Source organism: Brienomyrus brachyistius, chromosome 2 (genome assembly GCF_023856365.1).
Source record: "Brienomyrus brachyistius isolate T26 chromosome 2, BBRACH_0.4, whole genome shotgun sequence".
In the NCBI taxonomy this organism is placed as follows: Eukaryota; Metazoa; Chordata; class Actinopteri; order Osteoglossiformes; family Mormyridae; genus Brienomyrus; species Brienomyrus brachyistius.
Window position 1 is genome coordinate 15390751 of NC_064534.1, and position 19056 is coordinate 15409806.

Consider the following 19056-nt stretch of genomic DNA (forward strand, 5'->3'; position numbering starts at 1 on the left):
CCGTTATATAGCAGTCATAATTTCATCAAAAAAAATAGAGAAAATTATGGATTGAATAACATTAGAAATAATACCCAGAAAATATAATCTAAAATATCCATTTTTAACCATCAATAGAGCAAACTTAGCATGATAGTAAACAGATTACAAATTATGTGAATAATTTTCTAAGAAAAAAAAAAATATAGACCTCATATATATATATATATATATATATATATATATATATATATATATATATATATATATATATATTAAGAGATCACAGAACAACCATTAAGAACATCCAGCATCAGCAACAGTCATAAAAAAGGCTTATGAGGTTAATTACTTGCAGCTGAACCAGCTTAAGATTTTGGAGTCACGGTCATTTCAGTGTAACTACACTGTTCGACAAACACAAATGGGCCATCAGGACCACCAGGTGTGTTTCTCTGTAGCTGGAGACGAATAGACGAATATGGGGGGCTGGGAATTCAGTAACCCCTCTTTAAATGGAAAGCTTTGGCCAACTACTGGCACAGAGCCAGGCTGGTCATAGAGGGGGTCCCCAGGGACTCTCTGCACTGTGCCCATCTGGCAGTGCCCAGAAAACCTCTTGCCAAGATAACACTGGTGTCACAGAGTCCTTGCTGCCCAGCTGTTGCCTGGTGAAGGCTGGGTTGTAGCAGGCCAGCGCTGTTTTTAATATAAGAAACTTGTTCATCACCATAATACCTGCCCCTCCTTAACATACAGGGTGTTTACATGCTAGAGTAGAAAGAGTAAACTGTTGAGTAATGTAATAACTGTACTAGTACGTTATTTGCTTAAACTGAGGGCAGCAGGCAGTAACAGATCAGACCAAATTTCCAGTTCAAGTTCCAGCTATGTTATACCCTTAAGAAAGGTACTACAGTAATTCTGTAAAAATGTCTTTATACAGTATATGGGACATAAAAAAAAATTATAAAAAATAAAAATTAGATAAAAGTGCCTATTGAGCAACGGAATGTCAAGTTTGTGGTAACTGATGCAAAATAATGGGCAACACTTTAATGAGGGGACACAAATGTAGCAGTACACTCTTACTTAATGTATTAATTAACCAAAAACTAACTGTTAATTTCGTACCGATCCCATGTTCATTAAACCATCCTAACAGTTCATGTATTTCATGCAGTTACTATATTTGTTCATGATTTGTACTTTAGTAGTACCTGAGTTACTAAGTTACTTACACCCCCTGAAGTAAAGTGTTACCAAATTATGAAATGACAATATGCTGAAATGTGATATTAAAGTTATACATGTGAGGAGAAAAATACAGGCTGATGCATAAGCTATTGTATCTTAAATGACAGTGTAAAAATGGATCTTTCTATCTCGCAAAAGAATTATGTACAATTTGCAATGCGCTCTCCCTGAAAAACAGCATGAAACCGCATTTTACGATGCATACTTAGGTACTTTGTTTTTTTGCTTTAAGCGGTTAGAGTAATATTGCTATAATCTCTTGCCTTTATGATTTTAAGTGTTCATGTGTACATGCAAGCGTTTTATTCTAAAAGTATCAGGATTCAATATTGTCTTTTCAAGTATCTCAGCATCTCTATCGTAGAGACTCACTCATCATGACATGCTTTCTTTTTCCATTTAACTTCACTGCTTATCTCTGATGTCCACCCCCATACATGAGCAAGGTTGCTTTCCACAAAAAAAGACTTGTACAGTAATCAGTTGTCACTGGCAGACCTTTTACCCGTCTTATTAAGATACGATGAGCAGCTTAGACGGAGTGTATTGTATCACCAATGCATAAAACCATACAGACTGATGGAGTGCTGGTGTACATATATCAGCAAACATAGCTGTTTATAAATTAGGTTGTTAAGCAAATGACTTTAGGTACTTTTAATACCACTGAGGAAGGATATAACTCTGAGATGCTTCTTTATATTACATGCAGTTAAAATGAAAGCATAAAACCTTAAGGTATTTAAATCGCAGACATAAAATCACCTCAAAGAAAAGCGAACACACGGGTTAATCTTTATCCTTAGAGGAAGATCTAAGGACATGGCCATAAGTAGCTGGCAGAGAATTATGTAATGGGGCTGTACAAAATTGGAAAGACAAAAGTTAATGAAATGGACCTCACATTAGACACCTTCAGGGATTCTTTTGAAATTAGACATCTGATTAGAAATCACTCAAGACGAGGATATTGGAGCTGACACTAATGCAGAAAGATAGAGAAAAAGCCCGCAGCTTGATTAAGAATCCTGGTCCCTGCCTTCTACAGTATTCATGTAGCAAGCTATGACAAGGATATTACTTATATGCTTATTTTATAGAGATTGCATAGTGCTTGGTGAATGCTGATCAGTACACAGGGTTCCATCTAGCCCACGCTGAAAGAATATCACATGCACCATTATTTATTTTTGCTTTACCATGAGCGTTCGAAAATTGCTTTGGATTAATTAATCCATGTATGAATAAACTAGAGAATGATGCATCTATTGCTTGTTCAAAAATATTTTGAATTAAGGATATTTTGTTAGGGGATGCTCAATTTACGAAAAGCCACTTCTGCAGTAAAAACAAACAAATAAGTAAATCTAAAATGCTACTTTTCCAGGTTTCCGTTATGGTTTCCAGTGTCTCGTGCAAATACTTCACTGTATTTTCCAGACAGCTAAACATTCCTGATAAACAAAACCACAAAACGGCCCTATTATTTATGAGAGCAAGGAAACTCCGTGACCTCTGTGTCCTTGTCAACATGAGATGAGCTCCCTGCATTGTTATAAGGGGTCTTGCAGCTGCCTGATAGATTGTGGAACCTAATTCATTGTAGGTGGTGGTTGTGTGTGTGTGTGTGAGGGGGGGGAGTCTCCTGAAAAACTGGCCTATTTAAATAGAATTGATAGCCTGACAGGTGGATCATGGCTGGGCTTGTGGTCCCTGCCCATGCGGCAGAGCGTGGGTTTGAGTGACTTCCCAGGCCTTGGGAGCGAGAGACAAGGTGAACAGGAAGCACAGCAGAACTCCACTGGCACAGCCCTTTTACAGTGCTGTCGGGAAAAATGGGCAGGATTTATCACCCTGTGCTGCGATGGGAATCACTTCTGCTAACCCAGAAGTGTCACGCGCAGAAATATGGATGCCCATAGCGGAGAAAGGCCGGAACGCAAGGCCACAGACTCCGCAGCGACGGGAGCTATTAAAGTGCATGACAAAAACGAAAGTGATGCTCTCGCTCCCTCACATTTATCCATCAACATCAGTCAGCTCCACACAAGGGGATCGTGTGCATGTGTATCTAACGTGTGGTCTAAAGGAAGATGGAGAAAGTCCTCGTCATGGATTGATCTTCTGTCCAGGCTGTAACAGAGGGCCTGATCCACAGACAAAGAAGGATGGGCAGTGGTATTATGGGTAACTTTATAACACATCCGGACTCTGACACTGTGTGCAAATAACAGGTATGTATATATTACAACTAATTATAAGGAAAAATGTACACATTCATACGTACAGTGTCACGTGTTGTGTTACCACTACATAAAGCAATGCTCTCACCCTGCCTGGCGGTTTTGAAGTTAAATGACTGGAAACCTCCTGTGAGCGCTGAAGAATCGATGACATCTACTCCGTACTCGCTCTGGTTCTTCCTGTACAGTGTGACGGCGACCACAAGGATGCAGACGGCGAAGACCCCAGCAGCCAGCCCTGAGTAAAGCGCTACGTCGTTAGTTCCCTCCATACCTAAAAGACAGAACGCATTCATAGTTATCCGTCGCGCTGTACATTCGCGGCGCCGTGGTGAACTTTTCTCAAGGTATGCAGGACGGCAGACGAAAAAAATGAAATGAGGGGTAGATGAACAGAAGTCGTCTGTGCGGCATTTATATGAAAAAGTACCTTTCTCATTTTATTGTTTACTTTATTTCATCAAAGCAAATTTAATTAATATATAGTACAGTATGTGTGTATAATGAATGTATGTTATATGAAGTAAGAGTGTAGCTCAGAAGATAGACACATTTGATTTGAAGATCTGCAGAAGAGTGAGGGGGAGTGTGCGTGGCACATTTCGAGCGACTGCCTTCCAGTTCCAGTGTATTTTTTTTTGTTTTTCCACATTTAATTTTGGGACAAAGTTTCAATTTGTAGCACCGCTGTACCATTGTTGGAGATCAGAACGTCGTCCCTGTGCGTTAGAAGGGGTTCCTCAGGCTCCTCTGTTATCTATCCTCCCTCAGTCCTAAGACATGAAGTCAGGTGAACTGGGATCTCTAAATTGCCTGTGGTGTGTGTGTGTGTGTGTGTGATCTTCCATGGACTAACATCCCATCGAGGGTTTGTCCTTGACTTGTGCCTTGGGATAGCCCTCAGGTTCCCCCACAAAAGCATACAGGATGATAGGTAGGACATGGGTGGATGGATAGATGGATGAATGAATGGATGGATGGATAGATGGATGAATGGATATTTCATTTTGTAAACCAGTACCTCTTCCTGGTTATTTGTTACACTTTCCTCAGATATAATTTTCCAACATTATTTAAATCCAGCTTTGAAGGCTCGTAATCTTTTCTGGCTAAGGGTGCCACTAAGACACAACACAGTCACACCGTGCTCCCCCCATCCAACAAGTAACAAACATGTTAATCAATCTTTGAAAATTCTCCACTGTGCTGTTTCCCCTGACAAGCGTCACGGTGGGAAACTGATGCATCAACACCAACATGCCTGTGAACACCAAGACAAGTTCTCCCTTGAAAACTTTAATTACTGACGCGATGATGTGCCAGATTTTCACACCAAGTGCATCTGTTGAGCTGGCACATCTCCCTCTAGTTCCCCAGTAAACTGTAGCCCAAAGAGGGTTATGCACACAAACCAGCCACCAGGGCACACAGGCCGACTCCCTAACAAATACAAACCTGTGAAAACATTTTATCGGCAAGCAGTGCCTCCGGGATGTGTGATAATCTTTGAGATCAATACTTTATAAAGCTCATTAAATTAGCAGAAAGACCTACTGCATATGGTTTAATGCTGAATACTCCCTCTTTAAAAGTATTTTCTATAGCTATATATGGGGTTTTAATCAGGCAAGTTAAATTATGATGTTGCGTAGCTGAGCTGCAAAAAATAGCTTGGTTATCAAGTACATCACCCTACTCCTCTCTGCACATTTACTCACAGAAACAGTGCACTTTATGGTACAAAGAACAACACATAGAGATTATGTAAAGCTCTCTTATTGACTGACAAGCGCGCTCGCAGCCTAACGTCTTGTGAGAACAGTTTCCTTCAGTCAGAATGGTCCCTGTTTATTGAAGCAACCTCGCTGCACAGATCAGAGGTGTAAGCAAAGTGCTAATGAAGTACCAGGAACCAATGAAACAGTGGTTGCTGCAGCATATGATTTCAAAGGTGTCAGGACAATAGCTTGCCATTGTCACTGGGAATTATGGGGACACCTAACGCAATTTTATGAAATTAGTTCATTTGCAATAATTACACCTCATTAATTTCCCTACATTTCCGGTATGTAGAGTCTTTCTTTTTAATGGAATGCTTGAAAATTGCATATTTGAAAAAAATCCTAATATGAAATATGTTCTTTTACTGGAAAGACTAAGACGATAATAATGTTATACAGAGGCTTAAAAGTCAAAAGGAGGTGTACTGATCAGATGAATGTGTGAATTACTCAAACGGTTGTATAGCACTAAGTGTAGACTGTAGAAACTTTTGAGGTTAAGGATAAAACACTCAGATATGTGACACGTTTTGCTTTAGATTTGATTGATTTTGAAAGTTTTTTCTTTGTTTGAACTTTGCTGGGCCTGAAATACTCTTTGTAATTGAATGCCGTGCGGAGAATCTTTCACAAAGGCCCTGCCCTTGAGAAACACAGTTCATGTCATTTTCCTGATCGTGATGGAATTTCTCCTTAGACAGAGATCTGCTAGAAAATGAAAAGCTGAAAGCGAAGCCTGCAGCTACTAGCCCGCGGACAACTTCTAAGAACACAATGGATCGCTGGTTGGTGAAGAAAAGTAAGGATAAGACAGAAGGCAGACTGAAGGCTAAATTGGCAAACAAATCCTCGAAAGTCTGTCTATAATACATTACATTTTATCCATAGCAATGAGTGCCATGGTACAGGAATGAACATTGGCTAACACTTGTTAAAAACTGCAATGATTATTCTGAATGACTAATCTTTTATAAGAGGGTAATTATCCATCATAATTGGAGGAAATAACTATTATTACCATATAGCTCCACCCAAGTCCCGGCTGTGAAATCTAAAATTGTGGATTACTTTCATATTCTAGTTTTATTTCTGGGGCAAACATCAGATCACTGTGATACTCATCAAGTATTAAAAAAACTTAAATACCACCAAAAAAATATCAACTGTGACTTTACCTATTGGAAATTTCAAATATTCAACTAGGCGCCCTCCACAATATCAACAAATCAAGAAATCCTGGTTTTCACTTTCAGCATGTCCACTAAATGCCAGCTTCTGTCAACCTAAGAAGTAAAACACACCAATCAGCCTTTTCAGAATCTCATGGTTTTTCCTCATCGTGTCTTTGTGTTTAGCCAACTAGAGATGCACACCTTTGTCCATCAAACTCAGGGGCAGTTCTGGGGTGGGGGGAGCATCCATGTTGTCACGGGGGCACTGTGCCCCCCCTAAATATGTATACTACTTGGGTCTAAAATTAATGTATTATTATTATTATTATTTAAATTTATATATGTGGGCTAAAATGTTGTGCGCTGGGAACAGGTGAAATACAAACGTATACACATTTTCATGACAGACTCTTAACGCGGGTGTGCCAGGTGGTTGAGTCACTTCAGTTGGTGAAAAGTGAAATTAACGACAGAAAAAATAGCTTGGTCAAGTAAGACAATCTAAACAAGAAATCAGAGTGAGCTGCATATTTCCAAAAACTGTAAAATGTAACTGCAAATCACTGCATAAATAACATTGGTTTTCAAAATTGTCTGTTGCTTCTTAATGCTGGAAATCTAAAGTAATTAATTTTTGGAGGACATTTAGGTCAAATGCATCTGCCCCCCCCCGCCTCAGTGTCCCCCCCAGTATGAAATGGTCTAGAATCACCACTAATCAAACTACCAGTCCTCACCAGGGTTGGCGCTTTCGATCTGAAGAAATAACGGAGTCTACCCCCACCTCTGTGGGTCCACAACGATAAAATTTGTAGGTGGGAGGGATCGATTGCACGGTTGAAAAATATGGGACAAACCGGACACAGGTTTTATTTTTGAATACGAAGCGATTGCACAAATAACAGGGCAGATGCAAGCTCAATTCCACTCATTTTGCAAAAGATTAAATTGCCTGACTGCTTTGACATGTTCCTTTTGCACATTAAAAAACTGACTATTCTTATTTACAGTATATACACAGAATTAGCTACAGTCAACAAGAAGAATATTATAATAATACTTGGCTCTTTCACTTAGAGTACATCAATTCCTTGTCCACAAACCAAAAAGGAACACTGACGTACTTGATGGGTGAACTCATGTTTTAAATGCAGGCTAAACATGAGTAAATCATCTTTGTGTTGAGAAAACACATATTTAATGTTATTTGAATATTCTGTTTTTGTGGTGAAAATCTGCTTCCCTTGTTGTCGTAAAGATTCCACCATGGTTAACACACATGGAACTGATGCCAAAGTGTGACCCAGGCAGTTTTGTCAGATAATTTTTCATTACAGTTGTTCTGCCTTAAACATACACAGCAAAGAGAAACCCAGTTTGATTTCTTGCATCTTGCTGATGCCAGGATGTTTTTTGTTAGTCTTCCTCCACATCCTTTGTTAAACCCATCTCCAGTCTTACACTGAAACGAAGTCCCCATTCATCCCTGTGATCCATCCACTTTCTGTAACTTATTCACGGTCATGGGGAGTCTGGAGCTTATGGGTGAAAGGCAGGGAATAACCTAGGGCAGGGTGCCAACCCATTACATGGCACACTCTCACATATAGACCTACGGGCAACTTAAAAACTCCAGTTAACCTCAGCATGTTTTGGGACTGTGGGGGGAATGAGACTACCTAAAGGAAACCCCATGATGACATGGAAAGAACCTGCAAACTCAACACACATGGAGCCTCGAACCCTGCTCCCACAAGTATGAGCCGACAGTGTTAATGACTATGTTACCACACCCCCCTTCTGCCAACCCTGTGCTAATGAACTTCCCCTGGGATCAATAGAGTATATCTAACAATATATTTAAAGTGTTTCTCTTAAGCATTGCACCTGGAGCAGATCTTACCAGCCTCCTTACTGCTGCAGTACAATAAAACACTAGATAAGTACAATTTATCATACTTTAAACCATGAAAACAGTGAGGTTGAATTACTTGGACTTTTACAACCCCAGTATAAATGTCTTGTCACCTTTAAGTTCTGAGGCCTTAAATTTTTGTTTTGCAGAGTCAGCATAAATCTTAATTTTCAAAACAGGTTTGTCTTTTAATAGTCGTTTTAAACTTCTTCTGTGTATTTTAAACTCAGAAGACCAAGGAAATTTGTTACTCTCCAGCATCCTGAAAAATTAATACATGTAAATGTCTACTGGCGATCAGGCTACCACTTTCAGAGAACAGGCTGTCTTCAAAATGCTACAGCAGGAACTGGAACCAAAAGAATAATTTGGCCCCATTACAGCTGTTCTGATGTCTATTCACCAGTTTTCCTGGAACTTCTGGAGCCACATCAAAAATCTCATTTAACACACTGTAATGTCAGGTTGCTCCTAATATAACTGCAGAGATTTATGTGTACAGTCCAGATCTGATTGCAGGACTTTTACCGGCTTGTAATTCCTCGAATAAATACAAGAACTGTCAGAGGTAAAGACTTCAGCTACCAGATTCCTTTCCACAAATAAGGGGGATGTGACCTAAAATATGGGAAACCTCATTGTTCTCAATATTTCAATAGAAGTCAAATACTTATTACATATCATTTATGTTGAGCTTACTCAACAGTATTTTATTCTGACTGATTTTAGACTATGTCCAAGTCACTATACTGTTGTCTCTGCTCCATGTCTGGATGCTTCTAGCATCCAGGGTTAAGGAGTGCATTGATATATCTGGCACCCTTGACTCAAATCATAGCGCTGAAGAGGACACTACCATTCCACTCTGAACTTCAGGCTGAACTATGCCTACACACTTGTTGCTGAATTGCTTAAGGCTACTATGCCTTATAACACAGTGGTTAGGCAGTTAGTTGAACCCAAGAGTTGTTTTCTAAAATAACTTTCATATGAGTGCACAGTTTTCTGGCTCTCTCCAATGAGATTATTACTACAGATTATTGCTATTAACTTTCAATATGTTTATTTACGATACAGTTCGAGTTAATCTTAAACTATCAGGGCAGATTGGTCGGGAAAGGCACTATATAAAAAATATTTTGTGATACGGCTGGGCTATACAGTGTATAAACGAAATATCATCTTATTGTCATAGAAAATTCAAACGATAAGATAATGAGTAACTGATGAAAAGTCAATAAGGAAAATTGCTTGATAGAACACATCAGTCTATCACATGGCAGATGAATGAAATTACGACCAATTATCTGGTAGCCTTTTAAGAACAGACAACATGTAAACACACTCCAAGGCTGACTGAGTAAATGGAGCATACCACATGCTATTGTTTTGCCAATACACGTGAGATATGGAAGCCCCCTCAGAGGAAATTTCAAGTGCCAGGGAAGAAAGCGACAGCTCATCAGCAACAACGCATCTTTAAAAATAAAATGAGATATTGTGGATAAAAAAGCAGAAAGACGTTGGTGGTTTGGCTGCATGCAGCATCCTGGTTCTGTGTCTTGTAAGCTTTGCCAAAAAATTGTGCCAACTAAATCTGGAAATACTGTGAACCTATTTTACCACTCAAAGCACTGCTTCACAGAATACATAACACAAGCGATTACTGTCACAGAAATCAGCAGGGTTTCTACATCCAATAGGATGGCACCCCCAGACCCAGATGACACACATAAAATATGGGTCAAATAGAGTCCGGTATTGGTACACACTTTTTCTTTTTTTGATACGGAACGATCACGTAAAGTAAGGAAATGGGTGGCAACTCTACCAGCAATGTCAAACCCGCCCCCTGGAATGAGCTGCCAGGCAGGCAGAGAACAACCCCAGTACCCAGTTGTACAGTCGGGTTTTCTAGCGTTACGCCCGACATCAACAAAAGTTTATTTTTGTATTATTTATTTATTAGAATGAGATTTCAGTTTATAGTCCATTCACTTTGTTGTGTTTTCATGATCTGAATCTGTTTAGGGGGAATCCTGAGGGAATTTTAATGAAAAATGGAGCCTTCCAGTAAAGAAATAACGACTAGAATTATATTGTGATAATTACCGACTTCGAATGATATGTATTAAAAAAAATTACAGTGAATAATTATTTATCCAGATCACCTAATCCTATTTAGAACTGAATTTAACTTAGACTAACTATGAAGTGAAGCTTTTCAATGTAACATCTCAGTTCTTCCTCGTTCTATTTAGAGCTGCGATGTAATTAAGAGCACACGACGAACGCAAAGCAGGAAGGCAGAGAGCAGACTCACTTTGAGGTTTCACGTCATGCAGCAACCTGCGATCTGCAAAGACAGAAACACGGAATGAAAGAGGCAATTAAACTCCATTCCCATATCAGGAAAGTCATGCTGTTTTCAAGTCAGAGCGTGCCGAAAAAGCTCAGAGTACCGCATGACAGGACACACCACAGCCAAAAGAAACCTGACACAGCTGAGGCGGCACCAGAAAATAAGAGATTGAGAAATAAAATGATGTTCGGAGATATACTTTGGGGGAAAAACACACACTACGGGCACCATTTTATTCCTTTTGTATTCTATTGCACTATTTATTTGAAATCTGTCTCCACTGACCAGTGGATGTTATTCTCGTTTTTGACATGTTGGTAAAGGACCGTGGATTACAATGATGATGATGCATATGTCGTGCCAATGATGAGATGATTACAGAAGTGAACATGATAGGGACTTACTCTGGGTGCACTGTCCCCCAGTGCAGTTCTCCGTGGCCTGGCCTGTGCCCTCGCAGAGCTTGCCCCCATGCCTGGGTGCCGGAGATGAACATTCCCGGCTACGCTGTCTGTCACACTCTGGGCTGCAGGCTGTCCACTCACTCCACTCCCCCCAACCACCGTCCACTGCAGAGCACAAGGCAGAGCACCTTTCACAGTGCAAGTTCAGTCTGGATACAGTTATAGCGCAGTGGATGCCTCTGTCCGTTATCCTGGACATGACAGTGAACACAAACCTCAGGTTTTTCAGACACTGAGATCTTCCAGGGCCTGCATAGAAGAAGAGGCAAACCCAGCTAAACTTTGGAGCTCATTGCTTCAAAGAATCCTTTCAAAGCCATTCCTTGTCCATCCATGCCTCTTACAGTGATATCATGTAAAAAAAAATCCCTGATTTTTATGCAAAGGTGTATTATCTTATGGCAGAAAAGAGCTCAACCTACTGCACCAAATATATGATTTTGTCTAAATTGCCTTTTTTTCCAGCTGACTGGCCCAGATCCTAATGGTGATACATTTGTGAGTGATACACTGTACATTTAACCGATTTATTATTACTCCACTGCTTGGTAGACATTTTTATACAAAGCGATTTATTCCTTCATTGATTTATATTACAAATTGTTTCACTGAAACGATTCAAATTATGTATAGCACTGAGGACAGTAACGGGATTTAAATAAGGGACATTTAGTTGGCATCTTTAGCTACCATGCAGCCTGTAGCCCCTACTTAAAGGCACACACAAGCATCCAAGATTAAATGGTTGATCTGACGATGGTGGGAATTACTCCGAGGGAATAATATTAGCGTTCAAGCGAAAGAAGCAACCTAAAAGGACGTGCTCGCACTTCTGCAAGGGTCTTATTACCATGACAACAACAGAGAAATCATCCATCAACTCTAGAAATGCCAGCCAGTAATTGGTGCCTGCATTCACAAAAAAGGAATGTTGTATTGATGGGCTTTTTGCATTAAATAAATAATAATAGTAAAAAAAAAAGAAATTAATCTATTGTACTTTCTTAGTATTAATCAAACTGCAGTGTTTTCTTTTTAAATAATGATATACTAAGCAGTAATGTGTATTATGCATTAAAGTCATTTAGTCCCTTTTTGTGGTCCGTGATGCTTCAAGGTTATTCAGTCCATTGATGTAGTTCATTCTGTGAAACAATGTTTCTTTAGTCGATTTCTTAGTCGCATAGAAGAAGCCAGCTTACCTGGACAGTCTGCTTTGCAGGTGATTTTCTGCATGGACATGCCCTCACAGAAGGCGCCCCCGTTGAGTGGGGCGGGGTTGGTGCATGTGCGGGAACGTTTCTGGACCCCCCTACCACACGGCACGCTGCACGCTGACCACTCTGTCCACAGCGACCAGCCGCCGTTCACTTAGGGGAGAAATGAGAACGGACGGGGGGGGGGCGTTTCTCAATCAGGGAGCGGCAAAGGGCAGCCCTTCACATACGGCGACATGCAAACGGCTCTGCCAGCTGGGAACAGCCTGGATTTTGGCAGCCCGTTACGCATATGCCACTCCTTATTGTCGCTCCAGTCCGCATCATTGTCTGTGCAGCCTTTGTTTGCAGTATTATACTGTGCACTACAACTTCTGTTTACATTTTACATTTACATTCTATATATGTATAAGACACTTTCACCCAAAGTGACACACAATCCAGCAGGCAGGGCCAGCGAGTTCCCTGGAGCAATCAGGCCTTCTTGGGGGTTACTTACATTATACCAACGTGTCGAAAAAACGAAAGTAAAAACGGAAGGTGGCTGTCACTGGAGTAACAGGCACCAGATTACATCAGACAAAACATTTTCATGCAGACGCTAGGATTTGTTTCGTCTAAAACCATTTACTTATTTTTAGCAGACGCTTTTATCCAAAGCGACATACAAGCAAGGATCAGGGAGCAGGGTCAGACAGTCTCTGAGGCAATTGGGGTTACAGGCCTTGCTCAAGGGCCCAGTGTCGAAAGACCCTGATTTGCACCACTGACCTTCCAATCGGGGGCACAGAGTGCAACCCTGCAGAGCCACACACATCTTGAAAGGTGAGAGTTAAAATGAGTGTTATCAAATATGACACGTAAGGAATCGATCTGCGCTGTTACGTGACGCCCATACGGCAGGCGCCTTACCAAACACCACCACGTTGGCCGAGGAGCTCCGGCGTTTGGCTACGATATTGCTGGCCAGGCAGGTGTAGTTTCCGGAGTCGGAAAGGCGGGCCTCACTGATGATGAGGTTGTGGTCGGCCCGTGTGTCGATGTTGTCGTCGTTGAGGGAGCTCACCGGCTCCTCATTCTTCAGCCACTCTACCTGCGTGCACAGAGACACGGGCAGGAATGACACTGGGACACGTCACACCTGCGGTCACTAAGCAGAAGGCTGTCAGCTATTACCACTAAAACACCAGGAACTATTAATTATAAACCTAGATACTGCTTAGTGACCCTGTGCCAGGAACAAATTGCGATTTGGTAAATTGCTGTTATTTGCTGGAAGATTAGTGCTAAAGATTTGCAAAACATCATACAAAGAGTCCATAGAAAGGTAGAGATCTCAATCTGGGAATTCTCAACCGAAAGTAAAAATCTATGGCGACCATGATTTCTGCCCTCCCTTTTTTGCCAGAAAGAAAAAAATAAAGAATTCTAGGAGCAGGGAAAATTTAAGCATTCCTTTGTCCGATCACTGTTGTACATTGACTCACAAGTAGGCAAAGCCCGACCTGACCTTGCCTAATGTTGTGCTGGATGAAAATGGAGGACAGAGAAGACATTAACTGAGCCCAAAGAGAGCCTGATGTCCAAAGAGGGAAAAAAATTCAATTGAACATCTCAGGATGGAATTCATTTGTCATTAGATACGCTCTCATCAAGTAATGCAATGATGACAGGATGACAGGCTTTTTTAATGTACTAATTTAATCTCGGAAATAAGGAATTAATTTACAGTCCTATGTTGGGATATTGGATCCATTTGGCATTCAGCAGTTGTCTCTGTACGCAGCCATAGGGGTAATAATGAAAAGAATTGCAGTGCAGAAGGAAAAAAAATGCACAGACAGATACAAATTAGCCCCGCAACTGTGCGGCAGAGGATGTGGGAACACATTTGTTTCAATTAGAATCTAGACATCGGCTTTACACTTGGAGGTAAGTTTTCAAGTGCAAACAACGTCCCCTCATTTCAATAAAATAACATTTCTCTGTTAGGAGTCTTGTTCCTTCTCAATGTATATGGGCAAGATCTCGCACTCGTCTTTCAAGAGACCCCTGAAAAGGGCAAAAGAAACACTAAACGAAGAGAAATGCAGTTAGGGACATGACATGATCTTCAGAAATATGACCCTACTCTGGAAACTGGGAGGGGGGCATTTACTATTATTTGGCACCAATGGGTAGTATGTGTAAAACTGTTAGCATGGGTAATAGTCGGCCTGCAATGGGATTAAGCAAGTGCAACAGGCACCATGAACGAGCACTTGAAGTTTTTTTTGTGGGCTTTAATTAAAAATTATGTTAAAGAACATACCCAAAGGCTCCAGCATTCAAATACATGGCAATTAGATGGAAATAATGTTAAAGACATATTAAGAGTACAGTACATAACAGAATGTTCAATTTAGCATTTGGGAATCACAGGCAATTATTATATTTATATTTCACTTCAGATTTCTCCATGGCCGACCAGCCAGGGCAGGGTGTCGGTGAGCCTGGAGCTCATCTCAGGAAGCACATGGCAGGACACAACAATCCATCACAGGGCACATACTCAGTCACAGTTTAGAGACACCTATTCGCTTAAATTGGACGTCTTTGTACTGTAGGAGAAAACAGAGCAGCCACAGAACAAGAAGGTAAATACAGTGCTGGGAATCCAAAGCCCAGGCCAGGAAGTGTGATGTCACAGGCATGAAACAGGATTTGTTACTGAGCATATTCTCATCTCTATAACTGGTAATTTTTTGTTCACCCAGATTTTGAAACATTTGAAACATGTGATGTATATGAATTAGTATTTGACAAATAGCATCAAAGAAATGACTAAATATATCTAATAACTCAGTAAAGTAAGAAATTTCAGATAGATTATGGATATGAAAACACATGGAAATTTCAACTGCGGCAAGATATATGATCATAGGAGATGGAGTAGCTTCAATCTAATAGCAGCATAATTTTCAAGATGCCTGGAGATACGCAGAGTCTAGATTAAGCCAACATTATAACTCGGGGAAACTCAGATGAGCTTTACTCAAAGGGTCTGAGAAATGAGAGTCAAACCAATGAGTCTTAAGTTTTTATAACTCTAATAAATCAAACAGAACATATAACCTGAGCAGTGCTGTCATAGAAATCACATTAGATATTCCTTATAGAACCAGCTTCCAAGTTTCCATTTAAACAACATGCATGCCTTTACGAAAAAAGAGATCTAAAATATCCAAATTACAATACTCCAAAGAGAAAAAAAATGACAAAATTCAACAACAGAATTAGGAATTAAAATGTCAAGGAGATATTTGCTTTATAGTACAAACAGCTTGGCCTTCCTATTCCTATTTATTCGCTATTCAAGGCTGCATTATAATCAAGACAATATTTCAGTATTCATCACAGTATTTTCGTTAATCATAATTATCTTTTCTGTGGAACACATAATTTTTTGGAGAAAAAAAATCAATATCTGTCTTTCTGCCATGCACTGAGGGACTGTGGTCTGTGCTAAAAATCCTTTTGTGTATTTTGCAGTCATTTTCATAATTTAACATCACATGTTAAATTCACACACGTAAACATCACACGTATTGCTTCTGGACAATATATAGCTATAAAAATTAGAACATGATTTTCTTCATGCAGCACGAACAGCAAGCCGGGTTACAGTTGCAGTACTTCTACTTGACACATTTAAATTAGATTCCTTGATGCCTTAGAGGTGTTTCTGATGTTACATTACCTTGCGCTTTTTATTATTTCTTTTAAATTACATTTTGCATTCGTAAACAACATCTGCAAGAGCTGCATTTTGCATCTGCACATGTAATTGCTGACTGGCTTCCCAAGCAGGAAATACCCCAGCTGCCTGAAATAGTCTCAACCTCCCCATGTAGATTGATGGAAGTTTGCTGTTCTTTTTCCATTTTTGTAAACCAGTTCCTTTGTGTGTATATACATCCAAATGTAGGTGTTTACTCCAGTGTATAATTCCTGGAAAATTTCACATTTCTAAAAAGAATGCGTCAGTTTAAAGTTCAGATAAAATGCATCTGCAGTGTAGTTCAGATCTTTACCAGAGAACAACAAGAAAAGAGATAATCTTTTCTTTTACAATACAGCCATTTACTTTATTGCTTTTAAAATGCTGTAGACTCATAGCATCAGATAATTTATTCCTACGGCGATATAATTACTTCGAGATTATTTCTCAGGCTATGGAACAAAAATCTGAGTAATCACATCACATTAAGTTGATGGCTTGGTGTCTAAATTACACAGTACGTCTTATCTTCCTTTTCCCACTGTCTGCGGATACAGCATATTTGTGTGTGTGGCATAGATGAGAGTGTGACGATAAATTGTGGATTGGGAAATAGCGGCTGGGATCTCTATGGATCTCATCAAAGCTAGTAATAAGCGACACTAACACAAGGCACCCCTCAGGCCTCAAATCAGCCCACTGTGCCCTTTTAAAAGTCCACGGTGTCTAAAGTGATAGCAAAGCATGGTGCTAAACCATCTGAAGGTTATACTCATACAACCGTTCACCATGCAGTAATGCTATAGCCTTTGACTCCTATTCACCCAAACGCAGACAATACTGTATAGGCAACTACACTTTTCTCCCAAGGAATGCATGGCGAAAGAAGCCAACCAGTCATTCATCCAGATAAATGGATTTATAAACAAGTAGATACATTTAAAATAACTTATATCACATGGATGTGACCAGTGCTTAATTTGTAAATCATTCATGTGAGAGCAGAGGGGCGAGGAGATGGGCACAGCTCACAGAACGTCTACGGAACATGCTGCTGACGACATTTTAACTAAAAAACATTATGAAACTGCATGAAAATTGGTCTGGAAATTAAAAACACATTTTTTTTATGTTATTGTTACTGAAGAGCTACCGGATCCGAGCAAATAGGTGCCGGAATGGAGACAGTGAAAAACAGAGAGTTCCTGGAACGCAACATGAAATTAAGGACAGGATATGAGTAAAATAAGCCACAGATTCAAATGTAATTTTGCAAGATAATTTGATTTATTAAATTTTAGTTTAATGTTCAAATGGCTTTTTCACCTGACCAGTAGGGGTTGCAGTTACACCCCCTGTAAAACTGGGAGACACGGTCCTCAGAAGCCTGTTTTTGCATTTCATGTCAGAGGGGAAGCCACTGGAAGAAGTCAGCCTCCCTCCACCAGCAAAAGTGTAATCAGTACTGGAGGCTGGCAACAGAAATACCAGTAAATGCAATGAATTCTGTCACTGGTTTCCCTCCTTGCCACTGGCTTACCTCCCTGTCACTGGCTTCCCTCCTTGCCACTGGCTTACCTCCCTGTCACTGGTTTCCCTCCTTGCCACTGGCTTACCTCATTGTCACTGGCTTACCTCCCTGCTGCATCACAGTCGTCACCCTCTACCTTCCACCTGTCCCCGCCCCCTTCCCGGAGAAAAACTTACACACTGCTATTCCAACCAACTACAGCTTATCTTAGATAAATAAATGGAAGGGGCCTGCTGCTCAACGTGGGATCAGGAAGTAATTGCTTGGCACTATAATGGATCTCATCATTTGCTCTCTTGGAGACGACGCAGTGATCTGAGATGAAAATAACAGGGTTAGCTGAGCTCAGCTGATAGAAATTATGGATAATGTAGCAGCTGCAACTTGAAGGAGAATATTGTGTCATCTTCAGTGGAGAATGTCAGATTTCGTGGATACCAGACACAAGACAAAATTTTTGAGATAAACCGATGAGGTACCATTAATGGTATTGTGGTCCATGATCGGCTGTCATGTAAGAGACCAGCATTGACTTTGAGCTAAGGACAGTGTAGGAAATTGCGGTAAAACATAATAAAGATTGCTTCATTTAAATGCAGTGGCATATGTTACAGCTACATGGGTGAAAAAACACTGTTTCGATGAGGTCATTCTAATCAATGGCAATCATGTACAATTGCTTATTACAACGGTTCTCTGTAACAAAAGCATAATTATAATTTGCATTCATTTTCAAAGAAATGCAAGTGACAAGAAGGCAATTACACGTGAAGTGTAATATACCAATATTAATGCCTCAAATTTACACTTCCTCTATTGTGTCAATTATTTCTCAGCAATAATGGCTTTCAAGAAATCATATTATATGAAACTTCTCTCAAGTTTAAGAGTGGCATTTAAAACATGGCACCCACAAAGCCCTCCCTGTCTTTCCGTGATGATTGCAGTGTCTTCAATAATATATTTATTACATTTTAAGTGCTTGTAAATAACTTTATTGCAAGACATGAATAATAATAAATGAATCATTACATAATACAAGATGGAGCCACTTATTAATATTTGCCTAGTAGCACTTGGGTTGTTTGGAACCAATTTCAGGCTGTTTATCTTGCATCGTAAATGTACAGCTGCAACGAGTGAAGCTGAATCGTTACCGGTAATTTCACATTTTTGTATCCCATATAAATCCTCCATTGTGAGGTGATGTTTCCACATTTTAACATACATGTATAAGTATCATTAAGGATTGCGAAAGTAAATTATAGTCCAAAAACAAAATGATGCTATATGCAATACAAGACAATCTGTCGGCCTTATGTATATTTGCTACAGTCCATAGCAGTACAATACCATTTCTCATCACTACAAAACA

At 40.0% G+C, this 19056-nt stretch overlaps 1 protein-coding gene across 3 annotated transcripts in view; it reads right to left on the bottom strand.

Moving 5' to 3' along the window:
- The window catches only part of unc5db (unc-5 netrin receptor Db), a 163530-nt gene that overhangs the window by 22829 nt on the left and 121645 nt on the right, over positions 1 to 19056 (bottom strand). For all 3 annotated transcript variants that reach the window (XM_048990197.1, XM_048990198.1, XM_048990199.1), the window contains exons 5-9: positions 13303 to 13483; positions 12376 to 12543; positions 11114 to 11278; positions 10671 to 10703; positions 3568 to 3753 (exon numbers count right to left, since the gene is read on the bottom strand). In XM_048990197.1, coding sequence (XP_048846154.1) covers positions 3568 to 3753; positions 10671 to 10703; positions 11114 to 11278; positions 12376 to 12543; positions 13303 to 13483 — 733 coding nt within the window. The remainder of the gene's footprint in view (positions 1 to 3567; positions 3754 to 10670; positions 10704 to 11113; positions 11279 to 12375; positions 12544 to 13302; positions 13484 to 19056) is intronic.